We start from the raw sequence: 27866 nt of genomic DNA on the forward strand, positions 1-27866 counted from the left end.
GCCCATAAAAAGAAAAAAATTGTAATCAGCTGTTAGCTGTGGCCTACCTTTACTTTATTCTACCATGGGTTGAACTTTGCGACTGCCTTTTATTCGTCGCTAATTTACCGAAAAACATCGGTAATTACCGAAAATATAAGCATTTTAATTTTACCGAGAATTGTCGGTAACTCAAAAAATGAGTTAGAGAATCGCACTACAGCTGACTTCTTGCAAGTTTTTGCAAATTGTTGTTCGATAACATTCAGCAAATTTTTAGCTTCGAGAGAGTAAAATTAGTGGAGAGAAGTTACCGAGAATTTGCTGATTACTTGCAAGTAATTTTTTCTTGCGAAGTTATCGTACAGACCTAATATCAGGTATGTGATGAATTTCGAATCGATTTGCAATGAAAACCATTTACCCAAAACGAGTGAATTGTTTTAGATGTGATGGGATCCGCATCGAATTTCAATTCCACGTTGTTTCAATTTCATTAAATTCCCACAAACAAAAAACGGGCTGGTGATCCCTAATCACCAGTTGAAAGAAGAATAATAGAAGTAAAAAACACTTTTTTAGTCTTGGCGATGGCAAAAGCCAAAAAAATGTAATAACAAATAAAATAAATTTGTGTTGTTGTTTAAATTATATAGTTTTCAGAACATTTTTTTTTCAAAATTAACGAGAGAGAGGCCTGCCAAAATAACTTTTTGGTATACAGACTTTCTTGCAGGCATTTGATTTTTGTTTCTAAATTTGTACGCGAATTTGAAACGATGGACAAGAAATGCAAATGCAATGAAGGTTAGGTTGAAAAGAGGGGCGAGTAATCGCCACATGTCCTGGTGGACATACACATACGCCATGAAGTAGGCCTGTTGTGCGCTCTAGTCTAAGTTTTTTGAAGAAGGGGACTCTACTATAATTTATTTAAGGAACTCTGTTCCCTTAACAAAATCCCGTAATTGTTTTAGGTCTTCTACAATTAACTGATTAAGATCTTTCATCATCCTCTCCGCATGCCCTGTATACGCTGTTGTCTGCACAATTAATTTTTTTGCAGATGAGCTTGTAAACCCAGCTCCTGGATTCATGTTTTATGAAAATTTGAAATGAAAAATATTTCCTTTATAATTTTTTTCTTTTGACAGCTTTCTCCTTTATAAAAGTTTTCATTTCCCATTTTCATAGAAACAGAATTGAGTCCCAGGTGACCTGTAAGAACACCTGTAAGTCTACTCAACTCTGCTTTACCTAGCAGTAATAGGTTTTTAGTTTTTTTCCCATTTGGTTCTCCCCATAGGATTTTTGTGGTTTTCCCTAATTCCTCTCTAATCTATAGGGATAAGTGGGCATTTTTTGCCCAAGTTTTTAACTCTAGCCGAGACGCGTTTAGTGGCTTTGCACTCGCTAAGTTTACGGTTGCTAATTCCCTTCCCTTTTTTGCCAGGGAATTTGCTATCTCATTACCTCTATTCCCATGTCCCGGTACCCATATTATACGCACCGTTCCATGCTGAGTATAGCCGTTGATCGAATTTATACAATCCAAGACTGTTTGTGATTTTACTGTCTTGGATGTTATTGCTTTGATTGCAGTTTTACTGTCCGTAAAGACGTTTACACTAGTTGGTCTCGTGTTGGCATTAAGCCAGTTCAGACACTCTGTGATCACTCGGATCTCCGCTTGATGGACCGTATTGTGATCCGGCAAACGAAGAGATATTTCGGTCTCTGGTTCTTCAATAAAGAGACCCAGTCCCGTCCTCCCACCTAGCATGGAGCCGTCTGTATAACAACAGTCGGCATTTGTGCTAAATTTCCGCCGATCCACGCGTCTCTGTCTGGAATTAATGCCTCGCATGAGGCAGCTACAATTGTTTCTGGTATACGGTCCGATACAATGTTATCCATTGACTCTCCCGTTGTTACCAGTAGAATGTTTTGATGGTATGTTAAGTGGTCCTTACTGATCCACTCGTCCATCGTTTTAAGCCGAATAGCTGCGACAGCCGCTTCATAACTTATCTGGATTTCTATTGGGTGTATATATAGAATAGTTTCTAATGCCCTCGTTGATGTTGTCCTCATTGCGCCGCTTACATTTAGACAGCACATTCGTTGGACTTACTGTAGTATTTTAATATTACACTTTTTATCCATAGCTGTCCAACAGACTACTGAAGCGTATGTTAGACCAACATCTTTGAGCTTTATTGGCTCTCTCTTGAATATGGTCTTTCCATGTACAAGAGAGAGCCAATAAAGCTCATAACGTCGTCTGCATAACAGACTGGGTCAAATCCCTAATCGGTTAAAGTCCTTAATAGGCTATTTATGATAGTGACCCATAGGAGTGGGGATAAAATCCCCCCTGTGGCGTACCCTGACCAACTTTGTCCTTTATTTTTACGTCAAGTAGTCCGCAGTTTATCCATCTATTCCTTAGCATGTGGCTTATCCAGTCCCTAAGGGCCCGGTTCACCTGAAACTTATCTAAGGATTGGATAAGGGTTTCGGTGCTGACGTTGTTGAAAGCACACTCGATATCAATGCATACCGCTAGTGTATACATCTTTCTGTCGAAGGTGCTCCCGATGTGGTGTACAACCTCATGTAATGCGGTTTCCACTGATCTACCTTTAACGTATGCATGTTGTTTGTATTTAAGCATATCGTTTGGAATCTTGCTCTTAATCATGGTGTCGACTACTCGTTCCATGGTTTTAAGCAGGAAGGATGTTAGGTATGTAGTCCATCTCTTTCTGGAGTAAGGCCGGAAATATTTCATTCGGCCCCGCTGCTTTGAAGGGTTTGAAGCTCTTGACGGCATCCTTTACCATCGCTTCATCAATTGTTGGTGCTTCCTCTGTAACACATTCCCTCATTACCGGCACCCCTGCGTGCGTCGCAGTGTTCGGCGGGAAATGTGTATTCATCAAAAGACCCAGCGTGTCCTCGATTGTTTCCATCTTATTTCCCATACCATGATCTCGATTTGTGTATGGGTTTTCGATAGAAACTTTTTTTATTTTGGATACATCATTTACGCTGTCTACCTGTTCACAGAAAAGTTTCCAGAAATTGCGCTTTGCTGTTCTAGTCATTTTGTTGTATTCTTTAAGTTTTGTGTGAAAGTTGTCCCAGAATACAGCTAAATTCTTTCGTCGAGCTCTGTTGTAAAGCCTTCGGACCTCTTTGCCTTTGTTACGAATTTCTCCTGTCATCCAGGGTTTTTCGTAGGCAGATTTCCTCTCTCGAAGGGGACAACTTTCTTCGAATGACTTTACTAAGACCTCCGTCATAATGTTGACATTTCTGTCTATATCTTCCGTGCTTAGGCATTCATATCTATTGTGCCCTAGCCTATCTTTTATTAGTTTTCCCCATTTTATCCAATTGGTTTTGTATTTATTTCGGAAACTTGTAGGTTTCGCCGGTGGCCGTGTTAGTTCAAATCTTATATACCGATGATCCGAGAAGGAATGCTCTTCCGAGACCCTCCAATTCTGCACCTCGTTTATAAGATTTTCGGAACATATTGATATATCTAAAACATCTTCCCTAATCTTGTTAACAAAGGTGGCTTTATTTCCTATGTTAAGGGTTATTAGGTCGTTAGTATTCAAGAAATCTAAAAGGGCTTGGCCCCTTTTGCTAGTATTAGTACTACCCCACGCAATGTGGTGTGAGTTAGCATCGCTATCTACTAGTACTTCGTTACCAGTTTGTTTTGCTTTCCTTACCAACTGCTGCAGCTCCGACGTATGTGGTAGTGTCGGCGAGTCGAACGGTAAATATACTGACGCAAGGTATAGATTGCCATTCCCCTGCTTCAGCACAGTTGCGTCCGATGTTGACAACTCTAGAGAGAAAAGAAAACATAAGTTTTTGTGACATACTATACAGGTTCTCGGTCGAGACCCCGTATTTGAATAAAACAGTTGGTAGTTTATATGGTTTAGTCAAGAGACCTTGTTCTGAATTGTCCAAGGTTCCTGGATCAAGCCAATATGGATTTTACCTGTATTAATTTGCTCCATCAGGGCCATGGTTGCCGTCTCGCTCCGATGGAGGTTTATCTGCTTCAATTACGATGGTAAAATTTTTTTAGGGGCAAGTCCATACTTCTTGAGCAAACAGCCCGAAGAGTGTAAAAAACCCCAATGACACCATATGTTGTGGCTGGAGATCCACTTCCATAACGGTCAATGTCGATCCATTCCTTTTAGTATCTCCTCCGCAAAACTTTTGATCTTTAATCCTAATCAAAATTTTTGTCGGTTTAAATGCCCAAAAATTTTACATACGTATTTTGGGAAAAAAATTGTTTCAATATACACAGGCTGAGGGTATATCTCTGTCGGCAAAGCCGACTGATATTTTGTTACTTGTTACTTCAAAGATAAATAAATAATTAAACGATATTCTAAATAAATATTTTAGTCAACATTCGTAACATGTCGTATACTAAATTATCGTACTCTAAATTGAATCCTTATGAAGAGAATTTCGATACATATTTCGTTTTTTGAAGATTTACTTCATTTAAAACACGTTTAACATTTGCTGACGGATGTGTTACTATAGAAAAAACATATGAACCATCAACACGTTTCAAATCAAATTTTACAGACGCGAAATAAATCCGTTTCATTATTTTCAAACATTTCAAGATCCAAAAGCTTTATAGTACGTTTATATATAAACGGATTTAGAAAACCCACTGGGTTTCAAATGTCAATTCCTTTGCGTATACCTCAAATAAATCCTCATTAAGAAGGTTAACCCTGCAAAAGGCTATAATATAAACATGGCCTTATACTATGTTTACATTTACGAAATCCACTCGATTTCAACTGTCAAATCCATAGGTTAAACGTCAAATGAAATCCAATGGATTTCAGATGAGATTTCATTTGACGTTTGAGCTTTGGAATTGACAGTTGAAATCGAGTGGATTTCGTAAATGTAAACTTAGCATTAGTTCCAATTCATGGCACAATTACCCAGGTAGTGGCATCGTAAAATTGTGAATATGATATGTCAAAACTTTCTTTATGTTGTTGTGGAAATTACAACCAAAATATTTTTTTTATAAAGGGATTTGACTTTTCATATTCGATCAGCTGGTGTGATACCACTACCTGGTAGTTCTGCCATGATCCAATTTTTGCTTTTCAATCTTAGTAGGCGTTTACACCAGACAGTTCGTCTTCAAATACAACTCTGATTTACTAGCACATACATACATTTGTCGGCTGTCTTCCAGCTGTCCATCAGTTTTTCACAGACAGTCGGGTTAACAAATTTTTGAAATTTTTGTGAAAAGGAAGTGAGATTATAATTCAAATGCGTTGAAAACAAAAGAACATGAACAAAAAACAAAATATGTGAATGGAAAACAAATGGTCTGTTCCTTTACTTTTAAAAATTGTAAAAGTGGCAAAAGCAGCAAAAGTTGTGAACTGCTCTCATATCAATTGTATGCTTACATCAAGTAAAGGAACGCTTTTCGAGTAAAAAGTGGTAAAACTTGAAGATTCTTGAACGTAAAGGAACGGAGCTAAAAAGAAATCGACGATTTTTATTCATAATTTTAGAACTGTTTTTGCAGTTGTCTGGACGCCTACGTCACACAGGCAAGTTTTGGGTTTTTGACAATTATTACATGAACTCAACTGTCCTGTCATGTGTAAACGAAGGGTTATTGAAAAAATGTGAATGATGCCGAAAAATCAATAAAGGGTCAAATACATACCGTCCGTTGAGCGACGCGTTGCGCGTTGAAAACAACAACCACATGAAAAATGTGTAAGTGAAGCCAAGTTTGTTCTTGAAGTTTTCATGTGGTTGTTGTAACGCGACGCTCAACGGACCGTATGTGCCGCGGCCTTAAAAATTGTTTTCAAAATCAAATCTATTAAACTAATAGTGCGGTTACACTACAGTTTTTTGCCGGGTTAACCCACTTTATGAGGATTTATTGCTTAATCTGGTCAAATCTGACCAGATTTGCCATACAAAAATTAAATCCTCTCACGACTGGGTTTATTTTAAATCCGGCATAAATCCACCAAATATACAGTGTTGTATTCGGTATTTGTGCAAAAAAATCCAACTCTTCTCAAAAAGTACCAAAAGTTGCAACTGTTTTTGCAACAGAGTTTGTCGTGTTTTACACTTGATAAAAAAATGTATCCCTGTGTGTAAAATATACCAATATGAGCAAAGAGGGGACGATATCTCATGCGAGAAATTGTAAAAGTGTTAAACACGACTTTATTAGTTATTTTGTATGTATACGTAAACAAACAACAGCTGACAGTTTATATCCTCGAAAAGCTAAGTGTAACCAGCAAAGATTAACCCACTGGATCTATTAAACCCAGTGGGTTAACCTTCAATAGTGTAACCGGGGTATAAAGTGTCATAAGCTTCATATTAATTAGACTGAAAGGATCCACCATATGTCGCAGAATTCTCTTTTTTATGCGTAAAGAAAAGTATATCTCAGCTTACCTTTTTATTTGGAATAATATATATTCCAAAATCATTTCTTAAAATTTAAATTTTTATAGATTTTTTTGTTGAAAATATGAAAATTCTTTTATGTCGGTAGACTTAACGACTCCTTTTTTTTCGTCGGTAACTGACCGATGATTTTCGATAATTACCGACATAAAAATCGGTAGAATTTGTATACAGAATAGCACTTACCGACAAATATCGCTAACTATCGACATTTATCGTTAATTCCATCGGTAGAGAGTTACAGAATCCCACTACAGATCTACCACAAAAGTAGAGGAACGAAAAAATGTTGACCGGTTTTACTTTTGTGGTAAAACTGGTCATGAGAGAGCAGTTTTGGCAGTTTTCTCTTTTACCTCTTTTACCACATTTACCATTAAAAAGTAAAGGAGCTTTTAAAAACAATCAAATTAATGCGTCGATTCCGTATTGCGACGCGAGTCGTGTCGCGTTGCCAGTTGCAATTTTTCCATTACGTATGGCAAAAGTCTCCCGACGACGTCAAATTCTGTTCATTTTCCGGCGACAACAAATTAGCTGTCGCCGAGCATTTTAAGTTAATTTATTTATTATTATATACGTTTTTTGGTGTTTCAGTACTTATACTCATGGTAGAACAAGAAAATGTAGCAGCAATACCCAGCTGACTGAATTGGCCTGTAATGCTAGTTCAAATTCCATACGACATTTTATATATTTATTTCTATGTTGGATGTATATTAGGGATACATATTTTTTTGAAGAACAAATTTATTCATCAGAAAAAAAAAAACTTTTTCCCATAAAGACTCCTTCATATCATTGACATGTAACCTCCTCCAGGTCCGAACGACATGCCGAACACTAAAACACCGCTTATAGAGGCGGTATTATTTGTGTAGTATTTTGTTAAACTTGAAAAGAATAAACATGTGATTTTTTGTTTTCAAAAGCAAACGATTGAAACAGCTTCTCTTTTTTCAATGAATTACCAGCGACCCAAAATATTTTTGCAAGAATTCTACTTTCTGCGAGGAATTATGTATTTAGTGGAATGATATGGAAACATTCAAATTGAAAATCTAATGGCTATATTACACCATGTGCTTTTTCACATGTATGACATCAGTAGTGGGATTCTGTAACTCAATTTTGCTGTTATCGATAATTGTCGGTAAAATCAAAATGCTTATAATTTCGATAATTAACGAAATTTTTCGGTAAGTTAACGATGAATAAAAAGTAGTCGCTTGCCTCTACCGACACAAACAGTGATGCCAACTTTTCTTTATGTTTTTAGTCATAATTTCGCGATTTAATTTTACCGATTTTTGTCGGTAACAGCAAAAATGAGTTACAGAATCCCACTACAGCTGGTCTGTATATTAGTATAGCCAGAGTGACAACATACATGTGAAAAAGCATATGGCGTAATATAGCCATAACGAGTTTTCATTCATGTTTTTTCAAAATATTCAATCAAATGTGAAAAATTATTAGTTTTTTAAATTCCAATAATTTATAGACATTTCCTTATTTTGTTTACATGTACGTTGACACTAACGGTTACAAACAAAAACAAATTTCTATGTGGTTGTTGAGTTGTATTTGTTGTAGTATTAACTTTACCTGTAGTGGGATTCTGTAACTCATTTTTTTGTAACTCATTTTTTTTTTTTTTTGTTCTACCATGACTTATATTGGTAAAAATTAATACAAAACGGCAATTTGAAATGCTGCTTGAAAAAATGGAAGCCCACCCAAACGTGCAATCAGACTTTTTGGCGAAACTAAAGCCACTTTTGATGAGGTGTGGAAGGATGTTGCGGAGTAATTAAACAGTTGTGTGCGTACACCAGATGAATGGCACAGAGTATGGACTTATTTTAAATCCAAATTAAAGAAAAAATGTCCCAAAATAAGAACATTACAGCTACAGGAGGTGGACCATCACAAGACATATCTTTGTCGTCGATGGAGCAAGTGGTAGCAGATTTACTGCAAATTAATATGGTTTCAAATCCTGCAGGTGCGATCTACGGAATTGAAGAGACATGGGATGACAATAGCAGTGAATTTGGACAATCTGCTGAGGTAGAAAATGAAAAACCTCAAAATGAAGTAGAAATTGACAACGTACTTGCCAACAAAACCTTTAAACTAAAATATCCTTTTCTATTCAGATATAAATTGCGAACATCTTCTTTTGGTCCATTATGTGTACGTGTGTTCCGTCAATGCATCCGACAACGCCTGGGAAATTTGTTTTTGAATAAAAATAGTTTTTATTTTGACGCTTTTCCTCTTCTGTTAACTTGGAAACAATCCGAATTTTACAAAGTTTTTCCTCTATTAACTCCAGAACTTCACTTAATACCTTTGACAATGTGGGCTGAGCCATCCCGAGTTTAGCCATTGCCATGGGATTTTTGAAAGCTTCCTTCTGCAAAAAATCTTAAAGCAGCACACACTTTAAGGAGTGACTGTATTGCTGTTGATCTGTGGATTTTTTAAAGCGTCTTTTGGAAGCCGAAAATAGGGTTTAAACACAAAAAATAACATTTATTTTGATGAATGTTGGAAACCAAACATACTCACAATACTGATGGCAATTCTAAAGGATTCGATTTATCTCTTAAGTGTCGCCTGATAGATGCTACGTTAACTATATTTTCTTCACTATCATCAAAAAATAGTTCCATTGAGCTTATCATTTTAGAAAACTATAACTTTTGTGTGAGAGAAGTCTCCCTTGTCCCGTATGGGATGTTGTGGAACAATGTTTTTGTTTGTTTTGTTTTATAACTTTTGTGTACAACTTGCTCTGATATTTTTTCTGATTTATACAAATCTAAACAAAAAACGCTCCGCTACATCACCGATAACTTGTTATCGACGATTATTTTCTATCGCTATACGTAGTACAATTTTTAAATTTTGTCGCAGAGACGATTGATGACGCGACATGACTCGCGTCGCAATACGGAATCGACCCATAAATTATTTTTAAAATTGTACCTGCAAGAAGCTACTATTTTTTATAATAAAGGCCTGCGTACATAAGCTGCCTTGCCTGCTTACTTCTGATAAAAGAATAAAAAAGAAAAGGGCAACCCAGTTCGAAATATGCTCGGCCTTCTTTATTCTTTTATTTTTATTATGTCAGAAATGAAGCAGGAAAGCAAGGCAACCAGGCAGAGCAGCTTATGTACGCAGGCCTTAATTGTTCCAGAAACATCCTAGATGGGACAAGGGAGATTTCTCTTATATCAATGAGTGCACCCCGATTCATTTTACCTCAATGATATGGGACCTACTGTTTATTGCCGAGTCCGAACGGCGTGTCTTAAGACACCACTTGTAGAAAAGTTTTTCTTGGCTGAAATACTCAGAAAATGTCGTCAACATCACTGATTTTGCCACCGTTAAAAATTTGATGTTGCCTGGTCTGGGAATCGAACATACCATTGCAAAACGGTGGCACCCACCCACTATTTTTTACAACGATAACAATTTTTCCTTTACGATATCGAAAAAATAGATTCTTGCAGTACTGGAACATACCACATTTGTATGGAAGATATTGTTCAGTTTTGCAATTAAGTCACATAGAGCCACTGGTCGTTTAAACGCCACAAAAAATGGTTGCAAAAATTGACGTAAAACTCGGATATTTTTGTGAGGTTTAAGTATTGTCTGTTATGCTTATAAAGCTTAATTTGGCCCATGCAATTCAGAAAAATTTACTTTTTTCTAATTTTCGACTTTTGATGAACAATTTAAACATGCGATAAAATTTTAATCAGAAGTGTTATATTCATATAATTTCAGGGATTTGTTAGGAATGTAGTAGGAGTATTTTCTCAATAAAAAAACCAAGGGATTGGCATGTGTAAGAATACACCTACATATCGTGACCTAAAATGTCCGAAGACGAAACCCACACGCAAATCGAAATTTTTCGTTTTTAATGGGATTTGATACGTAAAGTTAAAATACATGCTCTCAAGCTTCTACGTTCAAAATTTCAGGGATTTGTTAGGAATGTAGTAGGAGTATTTTCTCAATAAAAAAACCAAGGGATTGGCATGTGTAAGAATACACCTACATATCGTGACCTAAAATGTCCGAAGACGAAACCCACACGCAAATCGAAATTTTTCGTTTTTAATGGGATTTGATACGTAAAGTTAAAATACATGCTCTCAAGCTTCTACGTTCAAAAACAACGATCCTATTCAAGAAATGGAATTTCGGAAAATGGGATAATATTGCAGATTTTGTTGTAATGACGGATCCCAAAACCAAGCGTTTCTGCTGTTTTGGTTTCATTTATTACTCCCATTCGTATAGGATTGATAATATCCCGAATATTCGCCCTCATAAGAATTATGTTCCATAAAACAGTTTTTCATTTTATAAAGTTTTTTGCTTCTCCTGTAAAGTGTTGAATTTGTGGGTTATGTCTTCGGGCATTTATGGTGACTATATATTACCCTTCAAAGTTTTCGGCACTTTTAAAAGAAGGCCCGGTTCCAGGAAAACTATAAGTTTTATAAAAAATTAAAGAATATAACTGTAACCAAAATAATTAGATCTCCAATTTCTAGATTTAAGATGAATTATATATATGAAATTGTTTTTAGAGTAGCTATGATATTTAGGTGGATTCTTTGTAATTATATAAATTGGCCTCAAAATTGGCTTCAATTGCAAAGCAAATAAATATAAAATAAATAATAAATAAAAAAAGTAATTAAAAAAATGCTAAAAAAATCTGAAAAATATATTCATGCAAAATTTTAAATTTTCCCGCAAAAAAATTCTCGGCGCTAAGTGGGTTAAACAAACATTAATGGGCCGATTCCGTACAGCGAGGCGAGTCGTGTCGCGTTGTCAAATGCAATTTTTCGATTCCGTATGGCAATATCGCCTGACGTCGTCAAATTTTGTCGCCGAAATGTTCATTTTCCGGCGACAACAAATTAGCTGTCGCCGTACATTTTTACTAACGAATAAAAATAAAATAAAAAAAATAAAAATAACTTGTTATCGACGATTATTTTCTATCGCTGTACGTAGTGCATTTTTTAAATTTTGTCACAGAGACGATAGTCGACGCGACATGACTCGCCTCGCTGTACGGAATCGGCCCATAAATCATACCCACAACTCGATTACGTGGAGAAAACTTGACCATTCATTAATTTTTCACGTTTTTTTTTTCAATGCTCGAAACAATATAAAAAAGTCAATTGTTGCTTTTGTGTTTAGTAATTTTGAAGTTTTAAGAATTCAGAAAACCCAGGGTTCTATAAATTGTTTTCAGCTTTAAAGGCCGCGGCACATACGGTCCGTTGAGCGTCGCGTTACAGCAACCACAAGAAAACTTCAAGAACAAACTTGGCATCACTTACACTTTCTTCATGTGGTTGTTGTTTTTAAAGTGCAACGCGTCTCTCAACGTAGTATATGTGCCGGGACCTTTAAAGCCGTAAACGTTTCAGTAAAGTTGGGTGTCAATAATGTTAAAAAAATAAAAAATTCGATATATGTTGCCTTTGCTCTTTTCTTCCTTTATCAGGAATGACGCCCAACTTTACTGAAACGTTGGATGTATTTACGGCTTTAGTTTTCTATTAAGTTTTTTCTTTTTAATGAATGCAGAATAAAACAAATAGTTTTTGCATATGTATGTGTTATATTTATTAATTATATATTTATTTAGCTAAGTTATTTATGTAATAACTAATAAAACTATAACTATGCGGCATTATTTATTTTTTATATTTTCATAAGTTTATTTTTAGAGATATTTTCTATATTTGTTATATTGAAAAAAAAAAAACAGAAATATTTGAATATAACTCTAGAATTTTGAAAATGGGGCCCAAATTCTCCCATACGTGATCGAGTCATTGGGAGGTAACATGAATGAAATTTCCCCGTGAGTTTTGTTTTTCCGCTGTTGCAACTTAAGGGAGAAAGTGAAACAATTCACGGGGATTTGCCGTTCATGATAAACCCAATTATGATCGATAGTTTCCATGTTCTAAATTACGCAGCATACTCTCTCGTATACACTTTCTAGTGAAATTTTGCAGGATTTTTCTTTTTATTTTTATGTTGCAGAATTTATTTCTGACCACGATTTAATTTCTTTATGAGAATTTTTCTATTAAAAAATGAATATTCTATGCTTTCATTCTTCGTTAGGAGAACTTAAGGCCAAAATTCATTCAGCTCTTCGCTTGTTTTTTCTGCTTTGCTTAAGGTTTTTTTCTGGTAACCTACTTCGAGAATTTGTAAAGAATAAAGACCGGCCGAGATAAAGTAGAAAGAGTGCTTCTCAAGGAAAATCCATTGAAAATCCTTTTATTCTCTTACCAGAAATAATTTAAACAAAGCAGACAAATTAGACAACAATAAAAATTGCTCGATTAACACGATCGCGGAGATGAATGCTAGAGCATGATGATGATGCAAAATGGGTGTAATTTTTGCACGTCTCTGAATTTCTTTGCCTCTGCGAACGTGTTAAAAATTTGAGAATTAGGCTCTCGAATTTACAGCCTGTTTCTGTATGTCGAAACAAAAATGTAAAATGAATTTGTAAAGAATAAAGACCGGCCGAGATAAAGTAGAAAGAGTGCTTCTCAAGGAAAATCCATTGAAAATCCTTTTATTCTCTTACCAGAAATAATTTAAACAAAGCAGACAAATTAGACAACAATAAAAATTGCTCGATTAACACGATCGCGGAGATGAATGCTAGAGCATGATGATGATGCAAAATGGGTGTAATTTTTGCACGTCTCTGAATTTCTTTGCCTCCGCGAACGTGTTAAAAATTTGAGAATTAGGCTCTCGAATTTACAGCCTGTTTCTGTATGTCGAAACAAAAATGTGTGCGATGGAGATACCACAAAACTCGTGTCTGTATGTTTTTAAATTTCCTTTTGTTTTGAAGCAAAAGCAAAGGTAATAATATGTCGAAAGCTAAAGTTTGGGTGTGTGTCATTCGCACACACTTTCGTTAAATAAAAATAAATAAATAAAAATGTACCTCTGATTATGTAGAAGAAAAGTTTTCTCAAAACCTCTTTTCATATACAAATTTTGTTGTGGGTAAGAGAAGGAAATACTAATATATTTTATTAGCTTTAATGAGAGATTCAAGGTTTGAAATACATACATATGTATTTTTTTAAAGAAATTATTTGCCCTTAAATAACTTAACATCATCTTTTATTTATATAATATATATTTATTCAAATTTAATAAGACATTAATTAAATTCTTATATAACATTTCTTTTTTCTGTTTTGTTATAGGCCAACTATTTTATTGATTAAAGTTATAAAGAAGTTTATAAAAAATTAAACTAATTTTTAAAAATTATATTTATATATTTTGAACAAAATATTCATATCCTTTTTGTTTCATTTTCAATTCAAAATAAAAAATATAAATTTTGTGGTTAGTTTCATTTTTATTTCATTTTAATGAAATTTGTTCATTTTTTATTGTGTAGTTGTTGTGATTTGATTTGAATGGATTAATTCGTTTAATATTCAAAAAAAAAAGCTATTACAATATATGTTTGTTTACAATAATTAAATTATTACTTACACAATGTGTATTTTGTTTTAATTATATTAAAAAGTCTAATTATTAAATTAATTTAGTTTTAAAGCAAAAAGGGGTAAAAGAGAGGGGGAAACAAACAAAATTTATTAAGAAATATGTATAATTGGTGATTTAACAAAGTAATTTTCGTATCATTTTAAAATTTGGAAGGATTATGCATAATTGATTTTTTATTGGGCTGCTTTTTTAAAGTGATTTTTTTCTGTGGATTAATATCAAGTTATCTCGAATCAACTTTGCTCGTTTCGCATTTGTTTTCTTTTCTATGAAAATGTGGAAATTTTGAATTAGTATTGTTAGGATTCGGGCAATTTAATGACCCTTTTTTCTTAACCCATTGAGATTCGAAACAAAAAAAAAAAAAATTATCATAGTAAGAGTGTGTGGGTGTTTGTTGTATATGTATAGATTGTTGTTTATATATTTAAGAAAAAAATGAACTTTCTTCACTGCTTCTTCATAGGTCTATTATCATGTCTTGGATATTGCGTAATAATTCTTGCATATTTCACAATAAATCTCTATGGAATACCCATGTATGTTTTGTATGGGCAAATTTATGTGATAACCATTGTGATTCCAATAAATTAAAACGGTCCTGACTCAAGTATAATGGTTTGCCACGTCTGAAAGACAAGATAAATGGGAATAGAGTAAGTTTTTGGATATTACAGAGTGGATTGGAAACTTACTTTAAATCACGATCTTCTTCATCAAAATCATCTAAATACAGTGAACCCCATAGACATGCCCGACGACCTCGTATCACAATTATGTATGTTGATGTAACAACCAGGAATATACCAATGCCACCACCGCATGTAATAGTATGCTGCAACAAAGTGAAAGAAAATAATTATTAAAAATTAAAAATATGTACATTGACTGGAAAGATCCAAGCCACAAAAAGGTCATCTATGTACTTCACTTGATGATCCAGATAAACTTAGATATGGAGTGTTCTTTTTGTAGTTCTATCTTCAGATTCACTGTGGAAAAGCGTTATATTTAAAACAATAACACCTTGCAAATCGACTACTAAATATCCGCTGCTAAATCCACTGCAACACTGTTCACCACATGGGCGGTTGAAATGATCGATGGTGTCATAATTCCGACCACAAACTACCGGCAACACTTGGGGAACAGACTAAGAAACCTTGTTGATCTACTTAAGGCCTGGGTACATAAGCAGACTCGCCTGCTTGTGTGTTTTGTGCCATTTTTTGTAGAAGAATAAAAGAGAAAGTGCTGCCAAGTTAAAATTTTTCTTTATTCTTCTACCAGAAATGAAACAAAACTTTGTCCATATTTATATTAGGCAATTTTCCTTGCGACAATTGTCAGTTTGAAGGAGCGAGAGGTGAGGCATATGGTAACTCTTTGCCTCTTAACACCCTCTCTCATCAACAAACAATGACAACTGCCGCCAGCAAAATTGCCTGATGTAAATAGGGACTAAGCTGTGGAAGAATATTCAAACCTGCCATAAGGCCGCCTTAAGGACTGCAGTCACACCAGTGGAACATCATCATGAGGAGACGACGATTTTACTGCAAGGTGCAACATATGCAGAAAGGTCCAAGTACAAGCGAAACCCTCTAAATCAACTAGCCTATCAGGCAGTCCTGAATAGCATTCATACTTAAGCAGTTGCACAAGCAGTACAAGACCACACTCCATCCATCGCAGCAGAAGAACGTCACCTGCCAAGACAAACACGAGTGGTTTTGGCCCAGTTAAAATTAGGAAGATGCAGTCGCCTCAATTCATTTTTGAATCTGGACTCCGAGGAACCAGATAACTGAAAAATATATAGTATGTACGTTGCTACAACAACAACTAGGTCACATAATCACTGTCGTCCAGTCAGAATGAGATCAAGGCAGCAATAAGCGGGTTGAGGGGCAATAAAGGCGAAAACACATCCGACGTTTGAGTAAAGTTTTGGGACGTTTCTGGTAAATGACTAGAGACATCCAAATTTGGCAGTACTTTGTCTTTTATCTTCCTACCAGAAATGACGCAAAACTTTGCTCAAACGTTTGATGTGTTATCGACTTAAGGCTACAGCATTCGATGGTAGGAGACGAAATGAGAAGGTGTATGCATCTGTTAGTTAGTACTAGTCAAATTACTGTCAAATATCTCTATAACGAACTTCCCTGTAACGAATACTAATCTATAAAGAAGTTGTTTTTTAGGCACAAGTGGAAGAAATTCGACTGTATAGGGTTCTTCCCCACATGAAACGACAAAATCCAACGGCTAATGAAATAATTGGACCAACATTAATGTAATTAATCCACAATGGGTGTCACCGTGGTGCAATGGTAAGCACACCCGCCTTTCACACATAAGGTCGTGGGTTCGATTCCCCGGCCAGGCAACATCAAAACACTTTTCAACGGTGGCAAAATACCCCTCAGTAATGTTGGCGACATTTCCTGAGTCGGACTCGGCGATAAACTGTAGGTCCCATATCATTGAGCTAATATGAATCGGGATGCACTCATTGATATGAGAGAAGTCTCCCCATTGTCCCTTATGGGATGATTGTGGAACATTTATATATATAATCCACAATTGAATATATCAGCTTTCACAGGAACAAAACATACTCTAACCTAATTTGGATAAATGGTTCTTGACCCTTCAAGACGTAATATAATTCCCAAATTTCATGGCACTCAATTGTTTTTTACTGTAAAACTTACCCTAACAGCTTCACAGCATTCATTTTCGGCACAACAGTTTTGTTTTAGACAAACAATGGTACCACAGAGTAAACAGATAGAGCTTTCCTTAGGTACTTTATAACAGTTCAGACATGGGCGTTCATGATAGTACTACAAGAGAAGATAGTAGATATTGGTAAAAGTCAACATCAACTGAATATAAATAAGTGAAATACATACCGTAAACAAACGTTCATATTCCCTTGGTAATTGCAACAATTTCGGTTGATGCCATGATGCATGTTGATTGAGTATAACCAATTCTCGTACAGTATCCGTTGGTGGTCTAATATTCATTAGTTGTTTACACCAGAACTTGGGTAAGGTGTCCTCCGAACCACCGGGTATAAAACATAAACCCTTCGAGGCATTAAAACAATCCCAATCCATTGAATCCGTTACCAATTCTAGATAATATACCAACCGTACAAATTCTAAACCGGGTGCTGATATCTCTGGCATTTCATGTCGATATAAATGTTGACGCAGTAAAGCAGCAATGCGTAAGAATGGTAAGCACAAGGTTTGCAATTTGTTTTCCATTGATTTCAAATTGACTTCAATGCCGGCTAGAATGGAGGCACCACCACTACCACTGGGAGAATCGCCAGAAGTAGTTGCGGTACTCGTGCAGGATGCATTCATAGCGGAAGCAGCTGCTGATGTGGAAGGTATACTATCACGCCTTAAATGTGACATTCTATTGGTATTTTTCAAAACTAAGGCCATAGCTCTACCCAAATATTCATGGGGTTGTGAACGCATGGAATTGCGACGATTGGAAGCAGATGCTTGTGATTCAGCCGAGGGGGAAGCATCAAAGTTTGCCAAAATATAATCGCATTCGAGATCAGTCAGAGTAACACAAAGTTGTACAACAATTTGATAGTACAATAAATTGTACATAACCTTGACCATACATGTGAAATATTCTGAAAAAGGGAGGAACAAGTTATACCCACGATTTATCACCACTCTAAAATATTTGCATACTTACCCTGATCTAAATGTAACGGTGCCAAAAGTATATATTTCAATAGCAATGCTATTGGATCAGCCAAGATTGCGGGAATTACTTCACGGCAATGTGAAGGCACAGGTGCAATATCGGTAACAGGCATACCGGCCAATGAAGCCCAGGAACTCCACAATGGCCATTCCACTAGTACACGTACATGTACCGATAGAACATGTAGCAGCGGTACAATACAGTCACGTTTTGCCTTATATCTTGTTGGATTGGTTGAACACAGCGTTCCACCACGTTGTATAATTTCAGATTCTAAATTGGTGCGAGCTATTGAGGTAACAAAAATAAATAGGCTACGGAACGTGGGTGGTACACGTTTCATTTTACGATGTGTTATATTTGTCATATCTTCCATTGCACGACCCATGGCTTCAGATAGTTTTGTTGAGATCTGAAATTGAAAGGGTGGGGAACACTTTTAAATAAAATTGAAAGAGAAAGAGGATAATGTCTAAGATATAAAAACGACCGATATTAAAAAATATAAAGAACATGTTCTTCTGTGGAAAACCTTTATAAAAAAGTAATATATCTAAATATGATCTATATAGAAGTTATTCAATATACAGATTAATTGGTAGCTTCAATAGACCTTTTCTGATGAAGGGTATTTCTATAGACCCTTTCTGTAAGAAATTCTGAATGAAATGGTGATTCTGTAGAACCTTTCTGAATAAAACGGTGCTTCTATAGATCCTTTCTAAATTAAAGGGTGCTTCTATAGATCCTTTCTGAAAAACGCGTGCTTCTGTGGTCCCTTTCTGAAAAAAGAATGCTTTTATGGACACTCTCTGAAAGAAATGGTGCTACTATAGATCCTTTCTGAAAAAAGAATGCTTCTATGGACACTCTCTGAAAGAAAGGGTGTACTTTATATACCCTTTCTGAAAAAAATGGTACTTCTATTGACCCTTTCTGAAAGAATGAGTGCTTCTATAGCCCCTTTCTGTAAGAAAGGGTGCTTCTATAGACCCTTTCTGTGAGAAAGAGTGCTTCTATAGACCCTTTTCTGAATGAAATGGTGCTTCTATAGAACCTTTCTGAAAGTAAGGGGTATTTCTATAGAATCCTTTTGAAACTAAGGAGTGCTGCTTCTATAGAACCTTTCTGAAAGTAAGGGGTGCTTCTATAGACTCCTACTGAATGAAAGACCCTTCCTGAAAGAAAGGGTGCTTCTATAGACCCTTTCTAAATGAAACGGTGCTTCTATAGACCCGTTCTAAATGAAAGGGTGCTTCTATAGACCCTTTATAAATGAAAGGGTGCTTCTGTAGACCCTTTATAAATGAAAGGGTGCTTCTGTAGACCCTTTCTAGAAGAAATGGTGCTTCTGTAGAGACCCTTTCCCAGAGTAAGGATACTTCTATATACCCTTTCCCAGAGTAAGGATGCTTCTATATACCCTTTCCCAGAGTAAGGATTCTTCTATATACCCTTTCTGAAGGAGAGGGTGTTTTTGTGGACCCTTTCTAAAGGAAAGGTTGCTTCTAAGACCGTTTGTGAAGGAAACGATGCTTCTGTAGACTCTGTCTGGAAGTAAGGGGTGTTTCTTTAGACCCTTTATGAAAGACGGGGGTTCCATAGACCCTTTATCAAAAAGGGGGCTTCTAAAGACCCTTTCTCAAAGTAAGGGTGCTTCTATAGACACTTTATAAAAGACCCTTTCTGAATGTAAGGGTGCTACTATAGACCGTTTCTAAAAGAAAGGGCGTTCTATAGACCCTTTTGAAAGAAAGGGGGATTTTAAAGACCCTTTCTGAAAGTAATGGTGCTTCCGTAGGTCCTTCCTGAATGAAAGGGTAAAGCGACAATGCGTAAGAATCGCAAGTACAAGGTTTCTGAATGATGAACTTTCGGTTGTGATCTATCTATAGAAGTCTTCTCGACAATATTCACGCTTTAGAATAAATAGAAGACGCTTTGAAGGTCTTAAATTTATTGAATATATTACTGAGACAACTATTCTAAAAGTGGTGTCGTAAGTCCCGCCGTTCGGAGCGAATACGAATCGGTGTTCACTCATTGATATGAGAGAAGCCACCCTTGTCCCTCTTCTGGAATGCTTGTGGAACAATTATTATAGGACACTTTGGAGATCATTATTTCCTAACTGTTAAATACCTTACAAGTCTTGTCTTGTCTTCTTTTCTACTGGATGTTTTCTACACAAAGAAAATATTTTGGTGGTCTTCCATATATAGACTACAATTTAAACGTCTCCTACCAATAAAAAACGTAACGGGGGCTGATATCCCTAGAATTATTTATAGATGTGTTCCAGCTATAAAATATGTACCTTAGAAGTCTTCTAGCGGTGTTATTCTTCCCAAAAAAGAGCTTTTCATATCAAAAGAATTTGGACGGCTGACCGAAACTTGGAAATATTTTATATAAAACTCCGTACTTACCGGTGGTTTTTCATTCTCCTTAATAAGATTCGTCAACTCCGCAACTAATTGTTCGAAAGGCTGTTGTCCGGAACGTACCATCGGTGTGGGACGATCCAATTGCGGACTCAATGGGAGGACAGAATTTGACAACTGCCTACATACGGGACAATAGAATTCTCCACGTTCATGCTGATGTTGTCTTTGGCTGGCATACAGTGTCTTCAGATAGGCATCCAAACAGCTTAGATGTACATGATGACCACACGATTGGACATGTACTCCATTTTCGTAGGCCATATTATTCGAGAGATACCATGATTCTTCACCGAATTTTAAACTTAACAGCTCTGTGCGACGATTAAACTCTGTTGCAAGACGGCTACTGTGTTTCAGTCTCTCTTCATCTTCGGGACTCAGAGGTAGTGGTAGACGTTCGGGAGTACGACGGCGATGTCCAACAATGCCACTTGATTCTACAAGGACCACCAAACCAATAGGGTTCGATTCAGTGCTAGGTGTGGTACAATTACAAATGATACAATCGTATTCCTTTTCGCGGGGTTGTTCCTCGTACAGCTCCTCCTCTTCTTCCATACCAGCATCAAGATTGGAAGCAGCTGCCGTTTGCATGAACTCCTTTTGTTTATTTGCAAATTCTTGCATCATTTTCATTTGGCGTTCACGGGCTCGTTTGCGACGTTCTTCTTTCTCTTTAGCCTCTCGTGCTCTGGCTTCAGCTTGTTTCTCCCTTTGGTTTGGCCAAAGTTTACGGCGAATTTCATCGATGTTTTGAGCACACAACTCATCATTTTTGGCTATTTTTCTCAATAGATTTCCTATGAAGAATGGACCATCACCAACACGAGAGTCGGAAACTTTAATGTTGCGTTTTTTTGTTTGACTAGATGCGGCGGCCGCTTTAGCTGCCGAAGATGTGGAAGGTTCCTCGCTGGAGTCTTCACTATCAACATCCATGGCAGAGGATGTAGATGGATTTTCAGCTTCTTGATCATCATCATCCGTAATGGAGAAACTATCCAGGGTACCGCTAAGTTGGGAGTGCAGTTTCAACAGCAATGAGATTATACTTTCCTCAATGACTACATCATCTTTGCCATTGCCATCTATGGCGTTTTCAACCGAACGTTTACGGTTACTTACTTCGTAGGCCAGACGTGTACGACCCACACCCAATGCCCCAGGATTGGAAGGAATAATGTCCAAATTCGTACTTGGTACTGCAACTGGTTGTACGCGTGGAAATGGTATAAGACTGCCCATAGCATTGGGAGTTGTGGGTGTTAACATATCCGATTGTGTTTGACTTTGATGTTGTGTGGTGCCTGTAGCTTGTGAGGCATTTGATGGTCCTGGTGTCTGGCCATCGTGTAATACTACTTCCATACCGGTATTTTCTGCAGACATTGTAATGGGTTGCAATGAGAAACGATATTCCATGGCTGGGGATCTTGAGCCAACCGCTCCAACTGTCGCTCCATCAATTGCATTTCCCACCGAATCATCTTCTTGGCTATCTTGTCGTATTACAAGACCCGTTTCGGGTACTACAGATAGATCTGCTGGCAGTGCAACTTCCATATTTTGCAGACGCATAGGCACTATTGCGGTTGAGGTGCCGGTGTTTCCACCTGCATTTGGCGCAGACACCACACTCAAATTGCGATCACCACTACCACCCGCTGCATATGCCCAGGCTGGGGTAATATCCATGCTAGGATTATCGTCAATATCAAAGTCAACATCCGTGTAAAATGGATTAGAGGGACGATAATGGGCCGGGGTAACTTGTGGCTCGTGAGACTTGAGAGATATTTTCGTTACGACATGTCGTAGATTGCAGCTAAGATTATTTGTGGGATAACATTTAAACAGTTTAGGAGGATCTCTACGCATGCCGAATGGATAGCAAGGCCTTTGTTGATCCTCACATTCCACCACAGCAGCCTTATCACTGCCAGCGCCGGATGGCTTGGTGTCTTCACTTGTTTCCACGGCAATTTCCAAAAGGAATATTGCTAAGGCCAATAGGTGTTCGGATACATCACGTGAATGTACGGCACGATATAGAATAGATAATATTGTCGAATGGAAGATACGAGAATTGAGAATACGACAAGGATCACTAAAAGCCGCTCCCACTGGTCGTGGCAAACGGAATGGCGGCCATAGATTACCACTGGCCGGCATACGATTCTTCGATTTGACATAATTTGTAAAGCGATCCAATGAAGATTGAAAATCACGACGATGTACTGCCCGCAACAAGACATGCAGTGGATCATAGTATTCTTCCCACACTTGGTCGATTGGTGTGAAGAGCCCCTGCTCAAGGTTTTCCGAACCTGCTGATGGTGCCTTGTATACAGATAATTGTTTGAGAAAAGTTTCGAAATTTTTCGTATGTACATTGCCAGAACGTTCAGGCATTAGTTCCAATAGTTGGGAGTGAGTTTTATTCTCCGTTGCCAACAGAGCACTAATTTCGATAATACATTGTGTGGCCTCATCATTACCCAAATTGGTGCGACTAGTCACCAATGTGGCCAGGAATGTTAAGAAACCTTCGAGCATTGATGTTTGTTCAATTTTTTGTGCCTGCTTTAGTGGTGCCGTTTCCAACCATTGGGCCACACCGAACATCTCAATCGTGTTGTGGAGGAAGAAACATTGTGGCATATTTGTAGCACAGATTTGTAAAAAGAATAAATCCATATCGGCCATGGAATTGCAAAAGTTTGCTTGAATATAGGTCATGGCTTGACCTTTGATTTGAAGACCATTGCGCACCCAGATGCCGGCCAAAATTTCATAGAAGAAACTCTGAAATAAGAAGGAGAAAAAAGAAGATATAAATATTAGAAAATCGGTTGAATTTGAAAAGCGGTTGCTTGTTTATGTAGTAAAGTAGTCGATGGGCCAACTATTGCAGAGTGGAGACTATCATTTGAAAAAAATGGGAATTAAGGTTCTAAAAAAAGGTTTATAAGATGAATAATTTATTAACATAGGACGAAAATAGTTCCTAACCCACTTAAAGCCACTGGTCGTTTAAACGCCAGCAAAAAATGTGCACAAAAATACAGGTAAAAAACAGTTAGATACGTGTTTTATTGCGTGGATTTTTGTATTTTCTAATTGTTTGCTCATATGTCTGTCCTTCCGCGTTAATAAATTGACATTTGACCTGCGTAGTTTTTCGCGGTTCGGTCACATAAATAACCCTTTTCGTGAAGTAATTTTTTGATTTTCTTAAAATGGTAAAAAACACATAGATTACACTTATATAACGCAGAGATTATTTAGAAAAGATGTGAAAGTATTATTCTAAAAACATAAATTGTGAATACAAAGCAAGAATTATTCTGTATTACACTGCAAAGTTAGCTGTCCGTTTAAACGGACAGTGGTAAAATCCACTACCGCAAATTTGTATGGAAAATTTGTGTTTTTTACAATTATGGATAAAGTAAACATGCCGTTCTTTAGGGCGTACGATAGAAAATATGTTATAAAATGAAGAACATAGAGAATGTCTTTAAAAATATAAAACAGTGTGCTTTGTGCGTACCACTAAAAGTGAAGTTTACTTTATACATATTTGTAAAAAACACCAATTTCCCATATAAATTTTCGGTAGTGGATTTTGCCACTGTCCGTTTTAACGGACACCCGATTCCGGAAAAACTATAAGTTTTAAGAAAAAAAGTTATTTTATAAAAAATGCTTAAAAATGAAAATAAAACTGAATTCAATAAAAAAGTTTTAAATTTTCAAAAAAAAAAATTCTGGCGCTAAGTGGGTTAAAGCAAGAAAGCCTTCAGACGATTTAAGCTGTGTGAAATGGTATGTTGTCCAGGAGGCAACCTTAAAATAGGGAGAAAAATTACGATATGCAAAAGTTGGACCACTGTCAGTCACTCATTTCAATATGTATCGTGCCCACTAACCAGGTTAGAATATTCTTCCTAAAATTTCAGAAAGGTGGAGGTTATCATTATGCTCATTTGCTGGTCCCATCGCTTCTGTTGGGGAATTTGGTCAAATTTCGGGTATTCCACAAGCAGGTATGTAGCGAGCGGCTGCATCTACCTACGGATCTAAGGGAATGGGTAAATTAAATGATCCAAAACCCTTGCCAATCAGCTTCTCTACGGTTTAAAAAAGTCAGAGGTTATAAAGTCGGGTGGTCTGTTAACGGAGACGATGATAAGAAGAGTCAAGGAAAATGACAGGACGCTAGGGAACGACTAATATGTGTGGGGAGATGGCGTGCAGCGCTGTTGTCATGCTGTGCTGCATACGGAACCCCATGCTGATGATCGACAAATGGATAGCTATTTCTGACGCTGGGGAAGAGTGACGCATAAAGGGTTTTTGCTACCGGCGAAAAAAGCGAGTTCGGTCTGTATGATCCCCCTTTGCTGGTATCCTTGCCTGACTTCAGTAGTGGGACCACCCTAAGCATTTTCCAAACTTCTTGAACGATGTAGTTTGCTAGCGACAGGTTGAGAACTTTGGTGAGATACGGTAACGTCACAATATGATCACGTACATATTAGCGACAACATTACCGCCCACTACATAACAACGCAATGTTATCCACACTGTTAAAACCCCTTACTACACACATTCACCCCCTAAAACTAGTACACATTCACTACTATGGGGATGGTGCGTTACAATGCATTTTTATTAATCACCAACATGATAACAGCGGAGTAATTCGCAATCGCTTTGTGCGACCGTTCAGTTCATTTAAGTAAATATCTAATGTTGGTAATATCTATAGTTTTCCAGCTCTAGTATGTATAAAAAAGTATCGTCGCTTACGCCGTTTTAGCACACCCAATAGTCCACTACGACTAATAGTCGACTACGACAAATAGTTGACTCTGTCTTTCGAAAGTCGATTAAGGATAATCGATTATCCGATTTTCGCACAGTTAATAGTCGGCTACGACTATTAGAAAATTTACAGCTAAAAATCGATTAACAGAAATAGATTTTACGTATTCATAGCTCCAATGTTGCAACTCTTCAAATGATCTTTTAACTTCCTGTGTCAGCTCCTTGACTCTGAAGTCACTGGGGTTGGCACGACAAAGCTCATCAAGCATTTGCTAATCCAGTCGCCTCTGCTGGGATATTAGGTCTTACTCCGGATATTCGACCAGACAGGTAAATGGCGAGCGGATGCAGCAGTGATGATGTCTCGGAATGTCCTTTCTGCAACCCAATTAGTGAACTCTCTGAAACTAGGCCAATTAGCTTTCATTTTCAGGGATTGGAACAACAACGGCGGTGTTAAGCGCTACAAATACAAACATATGTACACTGAGGTGGCAGTCGCTGACCGGAAAGTGGCTGCTGTGTGGTTTCAGGTCAATCTGGTATCGAAGAACCCGGCGACGTGGGATTGTTTACAACTATGTTATTCCATATCTCAATAAGTTTCTAACTCATATCAAGCTCTAAACGCATAGCAAGTCTACAAAATGAAATGCCACCTAGTGGGGGAAAATAATCACTCTACATTTAGCAAAGACATTTACCACTACACTGTATTGGTCCCCCAGATAACGTTCTATCCAACCTTCAACTTTCCATATAATGTAATATGGTGTAATCTTTAAGAAGGAAGGAGTAAAAAATGATTTGATTTTAAATACTTAAAAGCAATATGGAAAGTAGCATTGTACAGCACTTTGATTTACTCTTCTTATCTCCCTTTTGATTCGGGAATGCTATCAGCAACGCAATTTAAAATTCACAACAGAACATTTCAGTGTAGATAGAAATGTAAAAAGAGTTGGAAGACTGCTCATAAGTGGTAGAAAAACTTAAATCATGCAGTATTTGCAAAAACATCTTTGTTTGGGGCTGCTAATACTCAGCCTATATCCATTGGAGTCTCAAAGTTTCATAGAGGATTTACAAGATATTTTAGATGTTACGTACCATTTTGGAGAGTATATTTTTGGAAATGAAGGTGACACTCATATTGATTTCAATACCAATGATCCATTGGAAATACCAATACTTCGCGATAAACAGAAAAAAGTTCTAAACCAAATAAAAACTGTTACTCGAGACATTGACGATATGGTGGATAAAGTAAGAAGAAGAGAATGAAAATTAAATGTTTATATAAAAAATATGATTTTTTTTATTCCTTACAGCAATCACATTATAATATTGCCTTTAGAGAGTCAACAATGAATGCCTTTATCACCACTAGCCAATCACTTATGCTGTTCATGCGAATTGAACATATCAAACATCGTATTGACTCAATGTACCGTCATATGAAACGTTTCGAGAGGAATTTACAAACGTTGGAATCCGCATCTCTACTGTATATGGCACAGTGGTTTGTTGATCCAAACACCGAATCTGTGGAACATTTATTAAATCTATTGCATTTGGAATTATTTGGTAGACATGATGATTATCGAAAATCGCCAAGTGGTTTGGAGTTGCTGGCAAAATATTATGGTGTAAGTAAGAGATAAGTGTGTAGGAGTTCTTGTCAGTTAAATGCATTCAGTACAAGAAGAAAATGATATATAGCGATATTCTGATATTGTAAATTTTGAATTTGTAAAACACAATTTTGAACAAATTTTGGTTGAAATTTGGTAATTAATCTTCGTTGGGACTACAAAGCTTTTCCCAGCAAAATGTTTTACGCAGGTCCTCGTATTGACATATCCTCTATAGAGCGACACCTCATGAGTTTCGGTATTTTAAAGGTTTTAGCCTCATTATCGTATCGAAATGGCTGAAATTTCGGATTTAATATTCATTGTAAATTACCAAGTAATTACCATTTAGCAGATTCGGTCGTGCGCAGTTTTGTTAGAATTTTACACGTGTGTAATTATTTAAACGTTTAAACAAATAAACATTTACACTTTCCCTTAATTCAGTTAACATTTTTTCACATATTATACCGAATTTAAATTAAATTTTTTCATTAAATTCCAATTTCAATTTAGCCTCAGCACTCCTCTGTTAAGTCCTTAACAGAGATCTGTTAACTCCTTAACAGTACCCAGTCGAGGGTTCTCGTCTTTGATAAAATTAAATTTTCCAATTTGAAATCCCATTTATCTTCAAACAAATAGGTCTATGGTAAGCCATGCGGCGCCAGCTTGGTCCGCGAATACACGATGGAAATATTTAATCCTGTCAGAATACCGCCCTGAGTACTGAAACAGGGTGCGCCTCATCATGTCTTCGGTGGACCATCTACATGAGGAGACAAAGATTCTTCCAGAACAGCAACACAAGGTCATGCTTTCATTGCAGTACTTGCTCGAGTGTTACAGTGAAAGCCATCCTAATCGCCATATGGTAGATAGGACACCCACATCCCATTGAAACCGCCATATCCCTAGGACTGAAGATAAACCCCATCAGGAAACGAACTTACAAACATATAGTAAAAACGCGGTTACAACAACAACCGCCAGAGGGTGTAGCGTTGGCTGAGCAGATTAAAAGCTCTGCGTTTTGCATGTTCAGTGAGGATGACCACAT

General features: G+C 36.8%; 2 protein-coding genes across 2 annotated transcripts in view; one reads left to right on the forward strand and one right to left on the reverse strand.

Annotated features, from left to right (window-relative positions):
* Window positions 1–13805: 13805 nt before the first annotated feature.
* Window positions 13806–27866, reverse strand: part of Ubr3 (Ubr3 ubiquitin ligase) — a 128588-nt gene continuing 114527 nt past the window's right edge. Inside the window, exons 5-10 of the mRNA XM_073974035.1 lie at window positions 20322–23144; window positions 17881–18304; window positions 17064–17815; window positions 16863–16994; window positions 14838–14977; window positions 13806–14771 (exon numbers count right to left, since the gene is read on the reverse strand). Coding sequence (XP_073830136.1) covers window positions 14654–14771; window positions 14838–14977; window positions 16863–16994; window positions 17064–17815; window positions 17881–18304; window positions 20322–23144 — 4389 coding nt within the window. The 3' untranslated portion in view covers window positions 13806–14653. The remainder of the gene's footprint in view (window positions 14772–14837; window positions 14978–16862; window positions 16995–17063; window positions 17816–17880; window positions 18305–20321; window positions 23145–27866) is intronic.
* Window positions 25680–26836, forward strand: LOC141396722 (uncharacterized). Its single transcript, XM_073972360.1, has 2 exons — window positions 25680–26438; window positions 26504–26836. Exons 1-2 carry the CDS (start codon window positions 26172–26174, stop codon window positions 26834–26836), a joined length of 600 nt encoding a protein of 199 aa, XP_073828461.1. The 5' UTR covers window positions 25680–26171.

Source organism: Musca autumnalis, unplaced genomic scaffold, assembly GCF_047663935.1.
Source record: "Musca autumnalis isolate F117 unplaced genomic scaffold, ASM4766393v1 scaffold_3, whole genome shotgun sequence".
Classification (NCBI taxonomy): domain Eukaryota; kingdom Metazoa; phylum Arthropoda; class Insecta; order Diptera; family Muscidae; genus Musca; species Musca autumnalis.

Bases quoted from the DNA above. Each gene is read 5' to 3' on its own strand.
- LOC141396722 (XM_073972360.1), top strand. From the start codon at position 26,172: ATGCAGTATTTGCAAAAACATCTTTGTTTGGGGCTGCTAATACTCAGC. The intron at 26,439-26,503 runs GTAAGAAGAAGA...TATTCCTTACAG, and splicing joins TTGACGATATGGTGGATAAA to CAATCACATTATAATATTGC.